Source organism: Peromyscus leucopus, chromosome 1 (genome assembly GCF_004664715.2).
Source record: "Peromyscus leucopus breed LL Stock chromosome 1, UCI_PerLeu_2.1, whole genome shotgun sequence".
Classification (NCBI taxonomy): Eukaryota; Metazoa; Chordata; class Mammalia; order Rodentia; family Cricetidae; genus Peromyscus; species Peromyscus leucopus.
Window position 1 is genome coordinate 172,305,093 of NC_051063.1, and position 16,949 is coordinate 172,322,041.

Consider the following 16,949-nt stretch of genomic DNA (forward strand, 5'->3'; position numbering starts at 1 on the left):
TTGTACCAGGAACCTTTGGTAAACACCGACCGTTCAACACACTAGAGGCGGTGGGCACCCTTGTTATCCCAGCACTTGGGAAGCGGAGGCAAAAAGGATCAGACCAGCCTGAGCTACAGTGTGACACCTGTCTCAAAAAGAGAAAACAAACAAACTAGGAAAAAGATCCACCTGCAGCCGGGGGGGGGGGGGGGGGACGGGACGGAGAGAGAGGGTAGGGGTGAGCGGGGTGGGGGCGGCACTTGCCACCGTGGAAATGAGTGGCAAGGTCCCGAAGGTGGCCAGGAAGGAAGGGAGCGAGGGTCCCCGCGGTGTCCCTCAGATCCCCGCTGTGGGCCCTGGCTCGACTGGTTCGTCAGGCCCCCCCTGACCACGGAGGGCAGCCGCGGGCGTGGGTTGGACGAGAGCGGCGCGCGCGGCGGTGCTGGCGGGTCCCCGCGCGCGCGGGTGGGAGGTCCTCTCTGGGCAGTGGGAGGTCTTGGCCTTGCGCCCGGCCTGGGGATGGGGGGAGGGTGGGCGTGGCCCTGGGCGTGGCCTCCGCTGCCAGCCTCACGGCGGCCGAGAGCCTCACCCCGGCTCAGTCACCGCCGCCACCGCAGGGAACATGGAACCCCCAGACGCCCGCGCGGGGCTGCTGTGGCTCGCCCTCCTGCTGGCGGGCCACTCAGGTATGGCTTGGGGCTGAGGGCAGAGCTGAGACTTGGAGTTGGGGTTGGTGGGGTTGGCTCCTGGGGTCCCCGGGAAGACAAGGAGAACAAGCTTCCATCTCCCCGAGGAGCACAATCTAGGGATTCCCCACCAGAGAGGAAGGCGGGGAGGCCTTGGGATGTACCCGATCCGAGAGCTGAGGATACCCTAGCGCTGGAACAGACACAACCTGAGATAGCTAGCTGTCCCTTCCCGGCTCTCTGGGAACTCTGGAATCTTAGGCTTGCGACCCCTGGTAACCTTGGGTACCTGGAATCTGGGCTCTGGGCTCCCTAACCCCTCGCCCCCCACCCCGCCCTCCTGCTTAGTAAAGTAGCTTCTGCTAGCGTACTGAAGAGCAACACCCCAGAGCTGATCTCTTAAGTGATTAAGTTTGAGCTTCCTCGGGGAAGTTGGGGACCCCGCGGCTAAAGCACTTACTGTGATGTGGGGTTTCCCCTCAATTCAGAGTTTTAGGCTGTCTCTAAGGACCCACCTCTCAAAAAGGGCCGGGAGCACCAAGCCTGGCCGAGAACGTGGAACAGTGTTTCCGACTGAAAGGGCCCCTTTCCTGGGGCCCCTGATAAATGCACACACCTGCATGTGGTGAGAGGGGAGGAGGAACAGAGGGGCTGGGGGACACTGGGAACAGGGTGGAAAGGGACCAGGGAGGACAGAGGATATCTATCTGCTTGCCTTGGCTGTTTGCAGCTCACACCCAACCCGGGGTACCAGCCTGGCCCCACATCGGCTCCCCTGGGACAGGCTGGGGCCGGAGGTGGGTGCCTGGGAACCCAGGCTCCCGGCACAAGCGTGGTCTATAGTGGGAACCCAGGAGTAAGCCTGCGCCAGGCTGGGCGGGAAAGGAAAGATGCCAAAATGCCGTCCCAGAGGGTAGATTCCCAGCAAGAACTATGCTACCCACCAGACCCTGACAGGAGAGAGTCCAAGGCCCAAGTTCCCAGGTCCCTCGGATCCAGAGACGCATGTTTCCAACATCCTGCCTCCTGTGCCTCAGGCTACTGCAGTCTAAACTCCCAGCTCTTTCCCTTTCAGGACCCCGCCTCACCCCCTGCCCAGGTGACTCACCTTACCCTTTTCAAGCTTCTCTTGTAAAGAGATGGGAGGGGGTGTTGTCAGGGGGGGGGGCAGGTAGGGGGCTCTGGCGCCAAGCCGGGCAGGTCTCAGCCAGCCTGGCCCTCCCACATTCCTGAAACCTGCCCAGCCCTGTCCCCCCCTTACCACTCCCACACACCCATCCAGCTTCTGGCCCAGCTGCAGGCCACACCCTAGCCCCCACACATCAGAGAGCAGAAGGGCCCCCAGGAACTACTGGAGAAAATAGGATGGGATCAAGAAACAGAAACAAAGATGGAGAAAGACCTGTTCTTCGGCCCCAGGCCAGGTCCTGCCCTGAGTGCTAGAGGCCTAGGGGAGAGTCGGGCTTGGCCCTTCCTTGAGGGCACATTTGCTACACTGGGTCAGAGAAGTGAGACCTTAGCTTGGAGGGCTGGAAAAGGCATGACCGTAATCCGCAGAAGTCGGGAAGGCTGGGCCTGGGTGGCACAGAACTCTAATCCCAGCACTCAGGAGGCAGAGGCAACTGTAGCTGTCTGTGAGTTCGAGGCCAGCCTGACTCAAATAACTCGCAAGTTCCAGGTAGCCAAGGCTACACAGCAAGACTCTAAAAAGAGGGTTTGGAGGGAACCTGGTGGGACCCAGACTCGGGGAGGATCAAGGAAGGAGGGCGGAGGTTGGAGCCTGGACTCCTGTCGGAGGGAGGAGGCAAGGGTCTGGACCTCTGTGTCTAAGCGGGGAGAGCTGTGAGCCACATCTTTCCCGTCTGAGGGGGGAGGCTGAGGTCTGGAGGGCTCTCCCTGTTGGTAGCGTGGGATAGACATGTGATGCCCCACCGTCCTGCAGGCGCCCGAGCTGAGGTGCACGTGTCCGTACCCCCTCTGGTCGAGGTGATGCAAGGGGAGCTCATCACCCTGGACTGCACTCCTCGGGAGCACCCTGAGCATTACGTGCTGGAATGGTTCCTTGTGAGTCCTCTGTGGCTGGGAGCTGGGGAGGGTGTGGGGAGGAGGGAGAGGAGGGCCCAGTGGCCTGGTCACGGCAACACCCGCTAGCTCCGCCCCCGTGCACGGATCCTTACGGCTGGAAGACCCTCGCGTGGAGCCCCGTTTCCATTCACAGACCCAGGGAGGCAGGGGACTCTGCACGGTGCCGGGTGTTTGAGCAGGGCAGAGCCTGCCCGGAGGAAGTGGTTCCCCTTCGGAACGTGGCTCTGGAGTGAGGGGCCGCACAGAACAGAGACAAGGGGGAAGGAGAGGGCAGGAGAGGCAGAAGAGGAGGGAGGGTGAGGGACACAGGAAGGTGGGGAACACCTTAGGACTTAGGAGAGGGCAGGCATGGGAAATGACAGGTGGCTGAGGCCTGTGATCCCAGCCGATCAGGAGGATGGAAAGTTCAAGGTCTGTCTGTGCCACGAAGTTAGACCCCATACCTATATAAAAATTACACAGAGATGAGAAGATTGGGGGGCTGCAGTAAATGCTGGCCCCATGGGTCCGTGCTTACCCCACATGGAACCATCAAAAGCCGCATTTCCACTCCACGGATGAACACTTACTCCGGGGGTAAGCACTTAATGGCACTTGGGCCTTTTCCTGAGGACCTGAGTTCACTTCTCAGGCTCACAACTGCCTGTGAGTCTAGTGCCAGAGGACTCGTTGCCCTCTTCCGGCCTCCATGGATATACCGCACTCGAGTGCAAACACACACAGAGACACATATACACATATATAAATGATAAAATAAATACTTTTAAAAAAACAATTTTAAAAGGAAGTATGGCCCGGCATGGTGGTCCTCACCTTTAATTCCAGCACTCGGGAGGCAGAAGCAGGTGGATCCTTGAGTTCAAGGCCAGCCTGGTCTACAGAGAGAGAAATCCTGTCTCCAAAAAATAAAAATAATAATAATAATAATAATAATAATAATAATAATAATAAGAGGAATGAGAGTGTAATTGGTAGAATGCTAGCCTAGAATTCCCCAGTGAGGAACTGGGAGTGTGGCTCAGTGGTAGAGCCCCTGCCTAGAATCCCCCAGTGAGGGGCTGGGGGTGTGGCTCAGTGGTAAAGTGATTCCTTAGCATGTGGAAGCTGCTAGGTTCTTTCCCTAGGCCCAGAAGAGAAAAAAAAAAAAATCTTGGAGGGAGACAGCAGCAAAGGAGGGCTCACAACCCAATCTAGGACTGTCCCTGTCCATACCCACAGGTTGATGCTTCCGGGTCCCGGCACCACTTGGCTTCTGTGGAGCCACAGGGCGCAGAGCTCCTGCGCACAGTCCACAGCTCTCGGGGCCGCAGTCCCCCCTACAAGCTGGACTCCAAGGGGCGCCTGGAGATAGCAAATGCCCAGGTGGGCGATGAGGGGGACTACGTGTGCGTGGTGAAGGCTGGACCAGCAGGCACCTCAGAGGCCACCTCAAGTGTCCGTGTGTTTAGTGAGTGTCCCCAAAACTATCCCAAGGAGCCGGTGGGGGTGGGCGGTGGGGTGAAGTGGGAGGGATAATCAGAGAAGGCGCTCCTGACATGAACATCTCCCCAACAGAGACCCCCGAAGCTACGGATGTGTCTCCCAACAAAGGGACGCTGTCTGTGATGGAGGAGTTTGCCCAGGAGGTAATGAGTGCTGGAGTTGAGAGCAGTGGATGAAGAGTCCCAAGGCCTTCTTTGCTTTTTTTTTTTTTTTGGGGTGGGGGGGGAGCTGAGGATCGAACCCAGGGCTAGGCAAGCGCTCTACCACTGAGCTAAATCCCCAACCCTGCTACTGTTTTGTTTTGTGGTATGGGAGATTGAACTCAGGGCTTTGAGCATGCTGGGCAGGTGCTCTCTATCTTGGATACTTTCCTTGTTTTGCTTTTGTTTTTGTTTTTGTTTGGGAGGTTGACCCTATGTAGCACAGGCTATGTAGCACAGGCTATCCTGAAACTTTCTATGTTGCCACTTATACCTTCCAAGTGCTGACTTCCCAGGCCTGTGCCATCGTACCCATTCTGTCTATTTTTTGCTTTGTTTTGTTTGCAACAGTGTCTCATAGCCCAGCATGACCTCAGACCTGCTGTGTGGCTAGGGATGGCTCTGAAGTCCTGATCCTCCTGCCTCTACACTTAGTGATTCAAGTGCTACGATTTACACCCCTGGCTTTGGCTTGGGGTTGTGTGAAATAGCGTCTCCTGAGGCTCAGGCTGGCCTGGAACTCACTATGTAGCTCAGGCTGGCCTGGAACTCACTATGTAGCCCAGGCTGGCCTGGAACTCACTATGTAGCCCAGGCTGGCCTGGAACTCACTATGTAGCCCAGGCTAGTGCCAAGCTGATGTTCCTGTCTCAGCTTCTTGAGAGCTGGAATTGAGAGTTGTGTGTCTCCATGCCTGGTCCATGTTTTTAACTAATTGTTGGGGGTAAGGGGGCACACGCATGCCACAGCGTAAATCAGAGGACAACTTCTTTCTTTCTTTCTTTTTTTTAATTAAGAAAAAATTTTCATTCATTTTACACACCGATCAAAGATCCCCCTCTTCCCTCCTCCCGACCCTCCCCCCCAGAGGACAACTTTTTTGGGTTTTTGTTTGCTTGTTTGTTTTTTGTTTTGTCTTGTTTTTCGAGACAAGGTTTTTTTGTAGCTTTGGAGCCTTTCCTGGAACTAGCTTTGTAGAACCAGGCTGACCTCGAACTTACAGATCAGCCTGCCTCTGCCTCCCGAGTGCTGGGATTAATGGCATGCGCCACCATGGCCCGGCAAGACAACTTTTAAGAGCCGCTCTCTATATATACCTCTATACGGTTCCTGAGACCTAACTCCGGTCTTCCATGTCCCTCACAAGCACACTTCCTGGCTGAGCCATCTCAAGGCCCCAGGTTCTGGGCTTTTGATTGGGAGGAACGTGAGTCAGGGACTTCTGTCTCCTCTCCTGGAGAGACAGAGCCCAGTGGACACATCTAAAGGGGAGATCTGGGCAAAAGAGAGCCAGGTTTCAGAGTCCTGGCACCAAGCCCGGGCCACGCCGGTGTCTTTCCCAGATTGCCACCTGCAGCAGCCCCAACGGAAACCCGGTGCCTCGGATCACGTGGTACCGGAACGGGCAACGTCTGGATGTGCCCATGGAGATGAACCCAAGTGAGCCATCGGGAGCCTAGGGGAGGGGGCTCGGGGTGGGGGCTGGTGGCAGGCTCACCTCATCCTGCTGCCTACCTCTCTCACAGAGGGCTACATGACCGGCCGCATCGTCCGGGAGGCCTCGGGCCTGTATTCCCTGACCAGCACCCTCTACCTGAAGGTCTACAAGGAGGATCGGGATGCCAACTTCCACTGCGCCTCTCACTACAGGTTGCCCTCAGGCCAACATGGCCGCCTGGACAGCCCTAACTTCCAGCTCACTCTGCACTGTGAGTCCCTTGACCCCCCAGCCCCTGACCTAAGATCCTATCCCAGCAAGGTCTGACTCCCAGGCTCCGGTTCCAGTCTGCATCCTCATACTACCTACCCGCTCACCTCATGGTGCAACAATGCTGAAATGGGCTGCAAACTTTGACCCCTGACCTCAAATAGTACCCCAAACAATCATACTGACTGACTTCAGCAGAGGACCCTGTACCCCATGGGATGCTCCACCTTCTCCCACTGAATTGGGTCCCCATATCACATATAGTCTTAAATTTCAAGTTGTACACTGACCTCTGACCCTTGAGTCATTCTGTCAGTTTCCCTAGACGTCTGACCTTTGGTGTGTTCTCAGAGTGAGTCTGGACCTATCAGGTGAGGTGACCTGTGCCTTGTCATCTCAGCACTGGGGAGGCTGAGACGGGGAGATGGGGAGGACAAAATCTAGCTGATCTACAGAGACGGAGCCTGTCTCCAAATCAAACGAAAGGAATAAGACATATCACACACACACACACACACACACACACACACATCTTAAAAACCAATTAAAAAAAAAAAGAATAAAACTTCTAAGCTTTAGATACTGTATCTCTCCCCTTAAAAGTAGGACTGACCTTAACACATGACTTTACTTCCTGTCTTCCCACAGATCCCACGGAGCATGTGGAGTTCTGGGTGGGAAGTCCATCCACCACGGAGGGCTGGGTACGTGAGGGTGACGCTGTCCAGCTGCTCTGCCAGGGTGATGGCAGCCCAAGCCCGGAGTATTCCTTTTTCCGCCTGCAGGTAACTCACTTGGTGGGTGGTCCATTGGACCCCACCTGATTCTGTGTCACACTGACCTCATCAACCTCCTGTCTATCTTTAGAGGTGTGGGAGATAGAACCCAGGGCCTGCCACACGCTACACAACTGCGCTCCACCAAGCCACGCCCCAGCCCCTCACTGGGGGATTCTAGGCAGAGGCTCTACCACTGAGCCACACCCCCAGCCCCTCACTGGGAGATTCTAGGCAGGGGCTCTACCACTGAGTCACACCCCCAGCCCCTCACTGGGGAATTCTAGGCAGGGGCTCTACCACTGAGCCACACCCCCAGCCCCTCACTGGGGAATTCTAGGCAGGGGCTCTGCCACAACCCCAACTCCTAATTTTTACCCCGAGGGTGTTTAGCTTGGCAAGGATCCTTGATCTGAAGGACTCTGACCCTGACTTGAGATGGTTTGGAGGATATACTCAACCGGTGTGACCCCTGACTCCACCCCAGTCACCCCCAGAACAGCGTCTCATTCTTGTGTCCCATCTGCTTACTCAGGGCACCCAGGAGGAACAGCTAAATGTCAACTTCAGGGGGAACTTGACCCTGGAGAGGGTGCATCGGGACCAGAGCGGCGTCTATGGCTGCAGAGTGGAGGACTACGATGCCGACGAGGAAGTGCAGCTTGTCAAGAGCCTAGAGCTGCATGTGGCCTGTGAGCGCTTTGGGGCAGGGGGGGGCGGGGGGCGGGCTCCCGACAGCTCCTCTCCCTCAGGGTCCCCACCCTCGCTCCTCCTAGCTGCCTCCCAGTCTCTCCAGAGTGTTAATTCCAGAGCACACACTCGATGCTCCCCCCTGTTTGGAACCTGCTGTGGCTCCCAGTGTTGCATAGAGAAAGAGGAAGTCCCCTTTGCCCTCTGTGTTCACCCTGAGCAGCTTCACCAGCAGCTGACTCCTCCCGACCAGGCTGCGGCTCCAGCACACCCCTTTCTTCCTCACTACCCCACTGATTTCTAACCTGGCTCCACCCTGGGTTTCTAAGCAGCTTTTGCCATCACTTTGCTAGGAAGAAAGTATTCTTTGTGTGTGTACGTATCTGTGAGTGTGTGAGTGTGCGCGTGCACACGCACGCCCATGAGTGTGTCGAGGCTAGAGGTCAACCTTAGCTGTCGTTTCTCAGGATTGGCACTTTATTTTTTGAGAAGCATCTCTTCATTGGCCTAGAGCTCTCTGATTAAGCCAACAGCCAGCATGCCCCAGAGACCTTTCTGTCTTTGCCTCCTTAGTGCTAGAATAAGCATGCACAGCCACACCCAGCCCTTTATGTGCAACCTGGGGCTTCAAAGCAAGTGCCTCACTGGGGGATTCTAGGCAGGGGCTCTACCATTGAGCCACACCCCAGCCCCTCATTGGGGGATTCCAGGTAGGGGCTCTACCACTGAGCCACACCCCCAGCCCCTCACTGGGGGATTCTAGGCAGGGGCTCTACCACTGAGCCACACCCCCAGCCCCTCACTGAGGAATTCTAGGCAGGGGCTCTACCACTGAACCACACCCCCAGCCCCTCACTGGGGGATTCTAGGCAGGGGCTGTACCACTGAGCCACGCCCCCAGCCCCTCACTGGGGAATTCTAGGCAGGGGCTGTACCACTGAGCCACACCTCCAGCCCCTCACTGGGGGATTCTAGGCAGGGGCTCTAGGAGTCTGGTCCTCATGCCTGTATAGCAAGTATTGTACCCGTTAAGCTCTCTCCACATCCTATGTTTGGTTATTTTGTTGTAACTGAGACAGAGTCTCATGAAGCTAGGTTGGCCTTGAACTCACTATGTAGTCCCACTACAGTAGCAGAGACGGAAGCCGAGTGCTGGCCCAAACCCTTCTAGTCACATTAGTGTGTCCTAGAGCAGTAGCTGATAAGACGGAGGTGCTAGGTGACAAAGTATTGTCACGGTCTGAGTGCCCTGGACGTGTTCCCCACCACCGGGTCTACAGGTAGCGTGTTTATGGGGAGTCTCTTGTGACCTGTGTATTCAGAAGCAGCAAGAATGGGCAGAGTCGAGGGTTGGCTGTGGTTTACACGGGTCTTGGGGTGGGGGACTCCACAGTTGTCCCCAGTTAGCGTGAAGGAGCTGGGCCTGACTGTCTATGTGCTGTGTGGGGAAGGGGCATGACCTTGGGTGAGGGGCTCCTTGCCATTGAGGGCATTCCCACAGAGGGCAGACAGCTGAGGGCCGACAGCTGCTAGCCCTCGCAGCAGCTGGGGGAATCAGTTGTTGGTGTTGGAAGCGAGATCCCGAGATCCGGGTGTCCCCCGCTGCGGGGGCAGGGAGGCCTCTGAGAGAAGGGACCACGTGGGTCCGAAACTGAAGAAGGATGTGAGAAACTCAGTGCCAGGAGCCTCTGCCACAGGCAGGGTGAGCCAGTGAGAAGGCCCTAGGGACAAACTTGGTATTCTTGAGAGAACTAAACCTAAAAGTAGGGTCTCTGTGTCTAAGCAGATGGAGAGGCAAAGACTAGACAGGCTCTTGTAGGCTGTGGTAATTTGGCCACGATGCCCCGAGTACTGGGGAGCCATAGCAGGATATGAAGCCAGAGAGGAAGATGGACCAAGTGTGTTCTCTGAAAACATCCCTTGGACTGCTCGCTGGAGGATGGACCGAGAAGACAGAAGTGAGGACAGGGCTCAGCCAGCCAAGGAGCTTGCCACCCAGCCCAGTGATCCAAGTTTGACTCTTGGGTCTCACATGAAGGAGAGAGAGAATCATCTTCAGCAAGCTGCCCTCTGACCTCCATCCACGTGCCATGGCGCTCATGCACGCTGCACAATAAATAATAAAAATACAAGTTTTAAAAAGTGAGGGATAAACTGGGCAGTGGTGCTGCACGCCTTTAATCCCAGCACTTGGGAGGCAGAGGCAGGTGGATCTCTGAGTTCGAGGCCAACCTGGTCTACAGAGTGAGTTCCAAGACAGCCAGGGCTCCACAGAGAAACTCTGTTTTGAAAAACCAAAAAAGAGAGAGAGAGAGATAGTGAGGGAAAGATTAGTAGAGAGATGGTAAGGACGGATAGGGGAGGGGGGTCAGATGAAGGGAAGTAGGGTGATCCTTCTTGGGGAAGAAACATAAAAATCTTTTTTCTGTAAGCAGTGTCTTACTGTGTAACCTAGGTTGTCCTGAAACTCAGATCTTCCAGCCTCAGCTTCCCAAGTGTTGGGATTACAGGCGCAGAATCACCAAACCCAGCCAGAATGTTGTGTTTTGAGATGCTGGCATTTGTACTTAGGGCTTTATCCCTGCTAGACAAACGTTCTACCTCCTGTGTTTATACTCAGCCATGAGCCCATCAAGTTTTCCGATAATTGTAAATGATCCTCACATATTATTTATGTGTGCATGTGTGCGCTGTGCATGTGGAGATCAGAGAACAACTTGCAGGAGTCTGTCATTGCCTTCCATCATTTGGGTCTAGAAGAGTGACATCAGGTTGTCAGGCTTAGTGGCAAGTGTCTAGTCACTGAGCCATCTTGCTGGTCCAAGCCCATCGAGTTTTTATGGAGGTGGGATGGGGGAGGTACAGAGAAGAGAGCAAAAAATTTCAGTTTAAGCAAAAGCTTGGGATAGAGAGCTGGAGGCACAGCGTTGAAGCAGAGCCTGTGCCCAGAATCCCCCAGTGAGGGGCTGGGGGTGTGGCTCAGTGGTAGAGCCCCTGCCTAGAGTCCCCCAGTGAGGGGCTGGGGTGTGGCTCAGTGGTGGAGCCCCTGCGTGACCTGAGCTCAGCACTGTAAAGCCTCAGACAGTGCATTCTTTAGAGCTGGTCTCCTAGCTGTTGGCTGAAGGGCCTGGATGCAGAGTAAAGATGTCATGGTATTGGGGAGAGTTAGAAAAAGCGATGCGGAGTTGTCTGCTCCTGATAGGCCCCCTAGAGGCCCTGGCCGAGTGGCCAGGGCTGGGGAATGTGAGCGTGTTTTCCCCCCCTGCAGACCTGGATCCCTTGGAGCTGAGTGTGCCTGAGGAGCTCTATGTGTTCCTGAACAGCAGCCGCACAGTGGTGAACTGCTCAGCCAGGGGCCTGCCTGCCCCTACGGTGCGCTGGACCAAGGTGACTGGGGGAAGAGGCTTGGGGGGCCGTGGGCACTCCCTCTGCCTCTCAAGCTCTCGCGGCCCTTCTGGACTTCTTCCTTCGCCTTCCCTAGGATTCTGTGACCCTGGCAGATGGCCCCATGCTCTCTCTGAGCTCCGTCACCTTTGACTCGGTTGGCACCTACACATGTGAAGCCTCCACACCCACCGTCCCCCTCCTGAGCCGGACACAGAGTTTCCAGCTCGTGGTCCAAGGTTGGGATTGTTGGGCGCCTTGTGTGGGGACAGTGTCCATCTTTAGTTGTCTTTATTGTGTGTGTGCACGCCTGAGGCCTGAAGTTAACCCCGAGTGTCTTCCTCTGTTCCTCTCTATTTTTTGCTTGTGGGGGCGGCAGGGTGTGTGTGTTCTGAGACAGGGGTCTCACTGTGTAGCCCTGGCTGTCCTGGACTCACTACCTAGACCAGACTGGCCTCAAATTCACAAAAGATCTGCCCGCCTCTGCCGCTCAAGTGCTGGGATTCAAGGTGTACACCCCTGTGCACAGCTGTATTTTTTAATGTATATTTATTTGGGGGGGGGACATTTTGTGGTGGTCGGAGAACAACCCACAGGACTAGGTTCTTCTGTTCTGCCCGGTCAGTTCCAAGGAAGGAACTCGGGTTGTCAGGCTGAGCCACCCTGCCAGCCCCTTCCATCTTCTTGAGACCTGGAGCTCACTGATTGGCTGTTTGGGGGACTCCAGGAATCCTCCTGCCTCTGCAATTCCCCTACCCCAGTGTGGCTGCGCCCATTTTTTTACCTGGGTGCTGGGGAGTGAACTCGGGTCCTCAAGCTTGTACTGCAAGTGCCCTGTCCCTGAGCTGTCTCCCCCCACCCCCGCCCCGCCCACCCTGCCCCCTCCACCCCTCCATCCCGTCCACCCCCTCCATCCCGTCCCCCCCCCCTCCCCCCCCCCCTCTCCTGTGTCTCTCTCTGTTCCCTGGTAATCCGCCTCCCACTCACTCTGCTATGGTCCCCACCACCCACAGGGGCACCAGAGTTAAAACCCAACGAGATAAAGCCCGTATCGGGGAGTAGCTGGATGGAAGGAGAAGAAGTCGAGCTGGTCTGTTCCGCCCGAGGCTACCCAGAGCCCAAACTCACCTGGAGTCAGCGAGGTGATACTGTAAGGGACATTCCTTGCCACTCTGAGCCTACCCCACGTTCCACAGGGGACCCTGACCCTCATCGATCCAAGCTTCATATCCCCTACACTTCACCTCAGCCTACACCCCCAGCCCTTGATCCCAAGGGGCCTGGCCTGATCCAAGCCTCCACAGCCAGCAGAGCCGCCCGTTGAGGGCAAAGGCTGGACGAGCAGCTCGCTAAGGGTGAAAGTGACCAGTGCCCTGAGCCAGGAGGGCGTGTCCTGTGATGCATCTAACATCCATGGCAAGATTGGCCACGTCTTCCACTTTGGCTCTGGTGGGTAACCAAGAGGGGAGGTGCCGGGTGACCCCGCGGGCCACCCTGATCTGGAGAGTTGAGCACCTCTCTGCCATCCTCTCTACGCAGTGGCCCCCCAGACTGCGCAGGCTGGCGTGGCCGTCATGGCTGTAGCCGTCAGCGTGGGTCTTCTGTTGCTCGTGGTGGCTGCTTTCTACTGCATGAGACGCAAGGGGCGCCCCGGCTGCTGCCGGCGCTCGGAGAAGGCGGCCCCGTAAGTGTTGGCAGGCTTCGAACCTTTTGCAGCCTCACCCATGTCCTGCCCTCAGCCAAACCCTCCAGCTCTGTTGCTAAAGGAGTCCCAAGGCCACCAGCCACCCGCTTGCCCCGCCTAGCTTCGCCCATCTGCAACCCAAGGATACCTACCACCCAGAATCCCACCCTAAATCTGCTCCAGCCAGACCCGACCTCATCTCCCTCATGTCGTCGCCCGTTACAAGCCTCTGTCTAACTTGAGCTCTAGTCTGTCTGAAGTGCCGGAACTGGAACCCAGACTGTGTATGCTAAACAAGGCCTTGTCCCTGAGCCATGCCCCAAGCAGGACAGTGGTGGGGCAACGTCTTTCATCCCAGCACTCGGGAGGCAGAGGCAGGCAGATCTCTGAGTTGGAGGCCAGCCTGGTCTACAGAGGGAGTTCCAGGACAGCCAGGGCTACACTGAGAAACCCCATTTTGATTAGCAAAGCAAAACAAAAGCACAGTGAAACCCTGTATTGAAAAACCAGAAAGAAAGAAAAAGAAAATGCCTACATGCTTGATCTTATGGAGGCATTTTCTCAGCTGAGAGCCCTCTCAAATAACTCTAGCCTATGCTAAATTGACGTAAAACTGGGCAGCATACTGGGCATTCTAGGCAGGGGCTCTACCACTGAGCCACACCCCAGCCCCTCACTGGGGGATTCTAGGCAGGGGCTCTACCACTGAGCCACACCCCCAGCCCCTCACTGGGGGATTCTAGGCAGGGACTCTACCACTGAACCACACCCCCAGCCCCTCACTGGGGGATTCTAGGCAGGGGCTCTACCACTGAACCACACCCCCAGCCCCTCACTGGGGGATTCTAGGCAGGGGCTCTACCACTGAACCACACGCCCCAGCCCCTCACTGGGGGATTCTAGGCAGGGGCTCTACCACTGAGCCACACCCCAGCCCCTCACTGGGGGATTCTAGGCAGGGGTTCTACCACTGAGCCACACCCCCAGCCCCTCACTGGGGGATTCTAGGCAGGGGCTCTACCAGTAAGCCACACCCCCAGCCCCACACTGGGGGACTCTAGGCAGGTTCTTTACATGTATCCAGTCCCTTCTTGACTATTCTGAGACCAGGTCACATTGAGTTGTCCAGGTTGGCCTTGAACTTTCAATCCTCTTGTTTTAACCTCCCACGTGCTGGGAATTAGAACCCTCTGCCACCAAGTCCAGCTTCATCTCCAGTCTAGACTTTGTCCTATCCGAAGTCCCACACGGGACTGTTTCCACCCAAATGCTCTGCCCTGCTCCTTCAACCACACTTGCAGGTGCGGTCTTTCTCCACCGCAGCCACATCCCAGCAACCCCATGTCTGTGTCTAGCCTCAAACCCACTTCCTGGACAGTCTTCCTACAATCCTCACCAGTCACCAACCATATCAGCCCACCTTACCTCATCTCCAACCTCCCATGGCATCCTCAGCTTCGGCCCATAAGTGTCCTGGGCCACGCTCTAGAACTAGCCTTGCTTCTAACCCACCTCCAACCTCAGCAGCCTCCCCCCTGCCTTCCCCTGCCTCCCAATGCCGTTGCCGCCCCTACCCACTCCCAGTTCGGTGTCTAGCAGTGACCATTCCACCATGCCGCTGTCCTCCCCCAGGCCCTCCAGGGAACCAGAGATGAGCCACTCTGGCTCCGATCGTCCGGAGCAGACGGGCCTTCTCATGGGCGGGCCCTCCGGAGGAGGCAGAGGTGGAAGCGGAGGTTTTGGAGATGAGGTAAGTGATAGCTGGGTGTCCATTGGGGAACCAACTGAGCACAGGGCCAGCCCCGTGGGCTCAGGCTGAGCTGCCTGTTCTGTCACCAGTGCTGAGGCCAAGGACCTCCCAGAGGCAGTCTCCGAATCTGGAACTGTGGGCATCGTCGGAGGACCGGCTCCGCGCACGCCTCCGCCTCCTTCCTCGGCCCTCCCTTCCTTCCTCTGCCTGCCGGGCAGGGACCCACAGTGGCCAGCAGCCTCAGGGAGGGAAAGAGGGAGGGGGGTTGGGAGGGGGCCTTCCTCCAGGGAATGTAACTCTCCCAGGCCCCAGAATAGCTCCTGGACCCAAGCCCAGGGCCCGGCCTGGGACACGGCACTGAGGGTCGGCAGACCGGGGCTATTTTTACCTCCTGTCTCCCTTGCTTGGGCACTGTCCCCCCCCACACCTGATACCCCGCTGTGTAGTCTGACACTGGAGTCCCCAACCCACCCCATCCCTGCCCTCGCCCCCAGCCCATCATCTGTGGACACTGGATTCTGAAATAAATGCTGCCTGTCACGTGGATACCTTCCTGTGACCGGGTCCTCTTCGCAGGGGAAAGGGGGTGTTGTAAAGGGAAGGGGCGATGCGGGCCATGTTCCCCTCCCACTACTGCTGGCTGGCTGCCTCCTCACACCCCTCAGGAAAAGCCTGATGTCAAGGAGAACAGCACGAGACAGGCTAAGAGAGAGTGAGAGACTGAGAGACAGCCAGCATGACACAAGACTCAGCCGGCTGGTGTTGGAAGAGTGATACCAGGGGTCCAAGTGCTAGCCTGGACACCGTGGACCAATGCCCAGTGCCTGCTTAGGAGTGCGGTCCTGTCCCCTTAAGGAAAAATTCCCAGAGTCCCTAGGGAGCCGAAGCTAAGACTAGAAATACTCTCTCCCCTTCCTGGAGGAGCTGGGGATCCCTAGGGAAGCAGGGTTCACAAGAGGAATGCAAAGGGGACCCAGGGCAGAGCGTGCAAAGGACAGGCCTTCGGAGGCCTGGCGTGGTGACAGCTGCCTGTCATCTGGGCAGCTGGGATGCTGAAGCGGGTGGGTTTGAGTTTGAGGCCAGCCTGGGCTACACAGTTCCCGGCTGGCTGGGACTGCAAAGCAGGACTGTCACAAAAGAACAAGGTAACTGGACCCAGTAAGATGTCTTAGTGAGTGAGGGCACCTGCTACCAAGCCTGATGACTTGGGTCATATAGCCCAGGCTGGCTTTGAACTCACAGTGTGGAGCTAAAGATGGCCTTACAATCCAGATCTGCCTGCCTCTACTTCACAGATTCAGGGATTACAGGGGTATGCCAGTGCATTTGCCTTTTAGTTCACTTTTTTGTTGTTGTTTTATGTTTTTTTTTGTTTTATGTATACAGTGTTCTGTCTGCATGTGTCCCTGCAGGCCAGAAGAGGGCACCAGATCTCATTACAGGTGGTTGTGAGCCACCATGTGGGTGCTGGGAATTGAACTCAGGACCTCTGGAAGAGCAGCCAGTGCCCTTAACCTCTGAGCCATCTCTGCAGCCCCTGTTTTTGTTTTTTGAGACAGGGTCTCTCTGTGTAGTCCTGGCTATCCTGGAACTCACTCTGTAGACCAGGCTGGCCTCGAACTCACAGAGATCCTCCTGCCTCTGCCTCCCGAGTGCTGGGATTAAAGGCGTGCGCCACCATGTCCCAGCACTTCACATTTTTAATACAGTAGACACCTTCCCCTTTGGATAAGGCATTTGTCCCACAACACCAGTGAATTCCATAAACATAGAAACCACCAAACATTACATGTACTGTTTTTCTCTTATATACATACACTTACGATACATCTCACTTTATAAACTAATATCAGTAAGAAATTAGTAGCTACTAATAAAGCCAAGTGTGGTGGCTCACATTTATAATCCTAGCCCTCAGGAAGCTGAGGCAGAAGGATGGCCATTAGTTCAAGCCCAGCCTGAGCTACAGTGTGAGAGCCTGTCTCAATAAGTTAAGTAAGGAAAAAAAGAATAAAAGAAAGGTGAACAATCATTAGTAAAATGGAGGGCTGGGGAGGCGACTCAGAAAATAAACTTTATTTTCCAAGCATGTGAGTATGAATTCAATCCCTAGATCCCCACATAACAAGCTGAACATAATCCCAGTGCTTCTGTAGCAGAGACAGGCTGGCTGGCTGGCTGGCCAATTAGTCCATCCTGTTTGGCAAGATTCCAGACCAGTGAAAGACTCTGTTTCAAAAAAAACAAAAGGTTGGGGCCAGAGAGGTGGCTCAATGGTCAAGGGTGTTTACTGCTCTACAGAGGACTGGGGCTCTATTCCCAGCACCCACATCAGACAGCTCACAACCACCTCTAACTTCAGCTCCAGGGCATCTGGCGCCCTCTTCTGGCCTCTGCAGTCACCTGCACCCAACATGCCCATACCCACACACTGACACATAACATACATAATTAACAGTAAAACATATATTTTGTTTAGGATTGATAGTGTCTGAGGAACACCTGAAGTTGTCTTCTGGCTT

General features: G+C 55.9%; 1 protein-coding gene across 2 annotated transcripts; it reads left to right on the forward strand.

Annotated features, from left to right (window-relative positions):
* The first annotated feature begins 559 nt into the window (after nt 1-559).
* Bcam (basal cell adhesion molecule (Lutheran blood group)) lies at nt 560-14,973 on the forward strand. 2 transcript variants are annotated; one of them, XM_037201658.1, is made up of 16 exons: nt 598-668; nt 1,157-1,293; nt 2,611-2,732; nt 3,972-4,200; nt 4,308-4,378; nt 5,779-5,875; nt 5,962-6,144; nt 6,792-6,928; nt 7,455-7,611; nt 10,878-10,996; nt 11,091-11,232; nt 12,007-12,143; nt 12,298-12,442; nt 12,533-12,677; nt 14,310-14,427; nt 14,517-14,973. In XM_037201658.1, the coding sequence occupies exons 2-16, from the start codon at nt 1,275-1,277 to the stop codon at nt 14,520-14,522; spliced, it is 1,827 nt and encodes a 608-aa protein (XP_037057553.1). In that variant the 5' UTR covers nt 598-668; nt 1,157-1,274; the 3' UTR covers nt 14,523-14,973. The 2 variants fall into 2 exon arrangements, with proteins under 2 accessions (XP_028749692.1, XP_037057553.1); XM_028893859.2 differs by lacking the exon at nt 1,157-1,293 and having other exon boundaries at nt 560-668.
* The last annotated feature ends 1,976 nt before the right edge of the window (nt 14,974-16,949 follow it).

Excerpts from the sequence above, each read along its gene's own strand:
- Bcam (XM_028893859.2), top strand. The coding sequence starts at position 605 with ATGGAACCCCCAGACGCCCGCGCGGGGCTGCTGTGGCTCGCCCTCCTG. Across the intron at positions 4,201-4,307 it reads CTCAAGTGTCCGTGTGTTTA|AGACCCCCGAAGCTACGGAT; the intron begins GTGAGTGTCCCC and ends TCTCCCCAACAG. Across the intron at positions 12,443-12,532 it reads CGTCTTCCACTTTGGCTCTG|TGGCCCCCCAGACTGCGCAG; the intron begins GTGGGTAACCAA and ends CTCTCTACGCAG.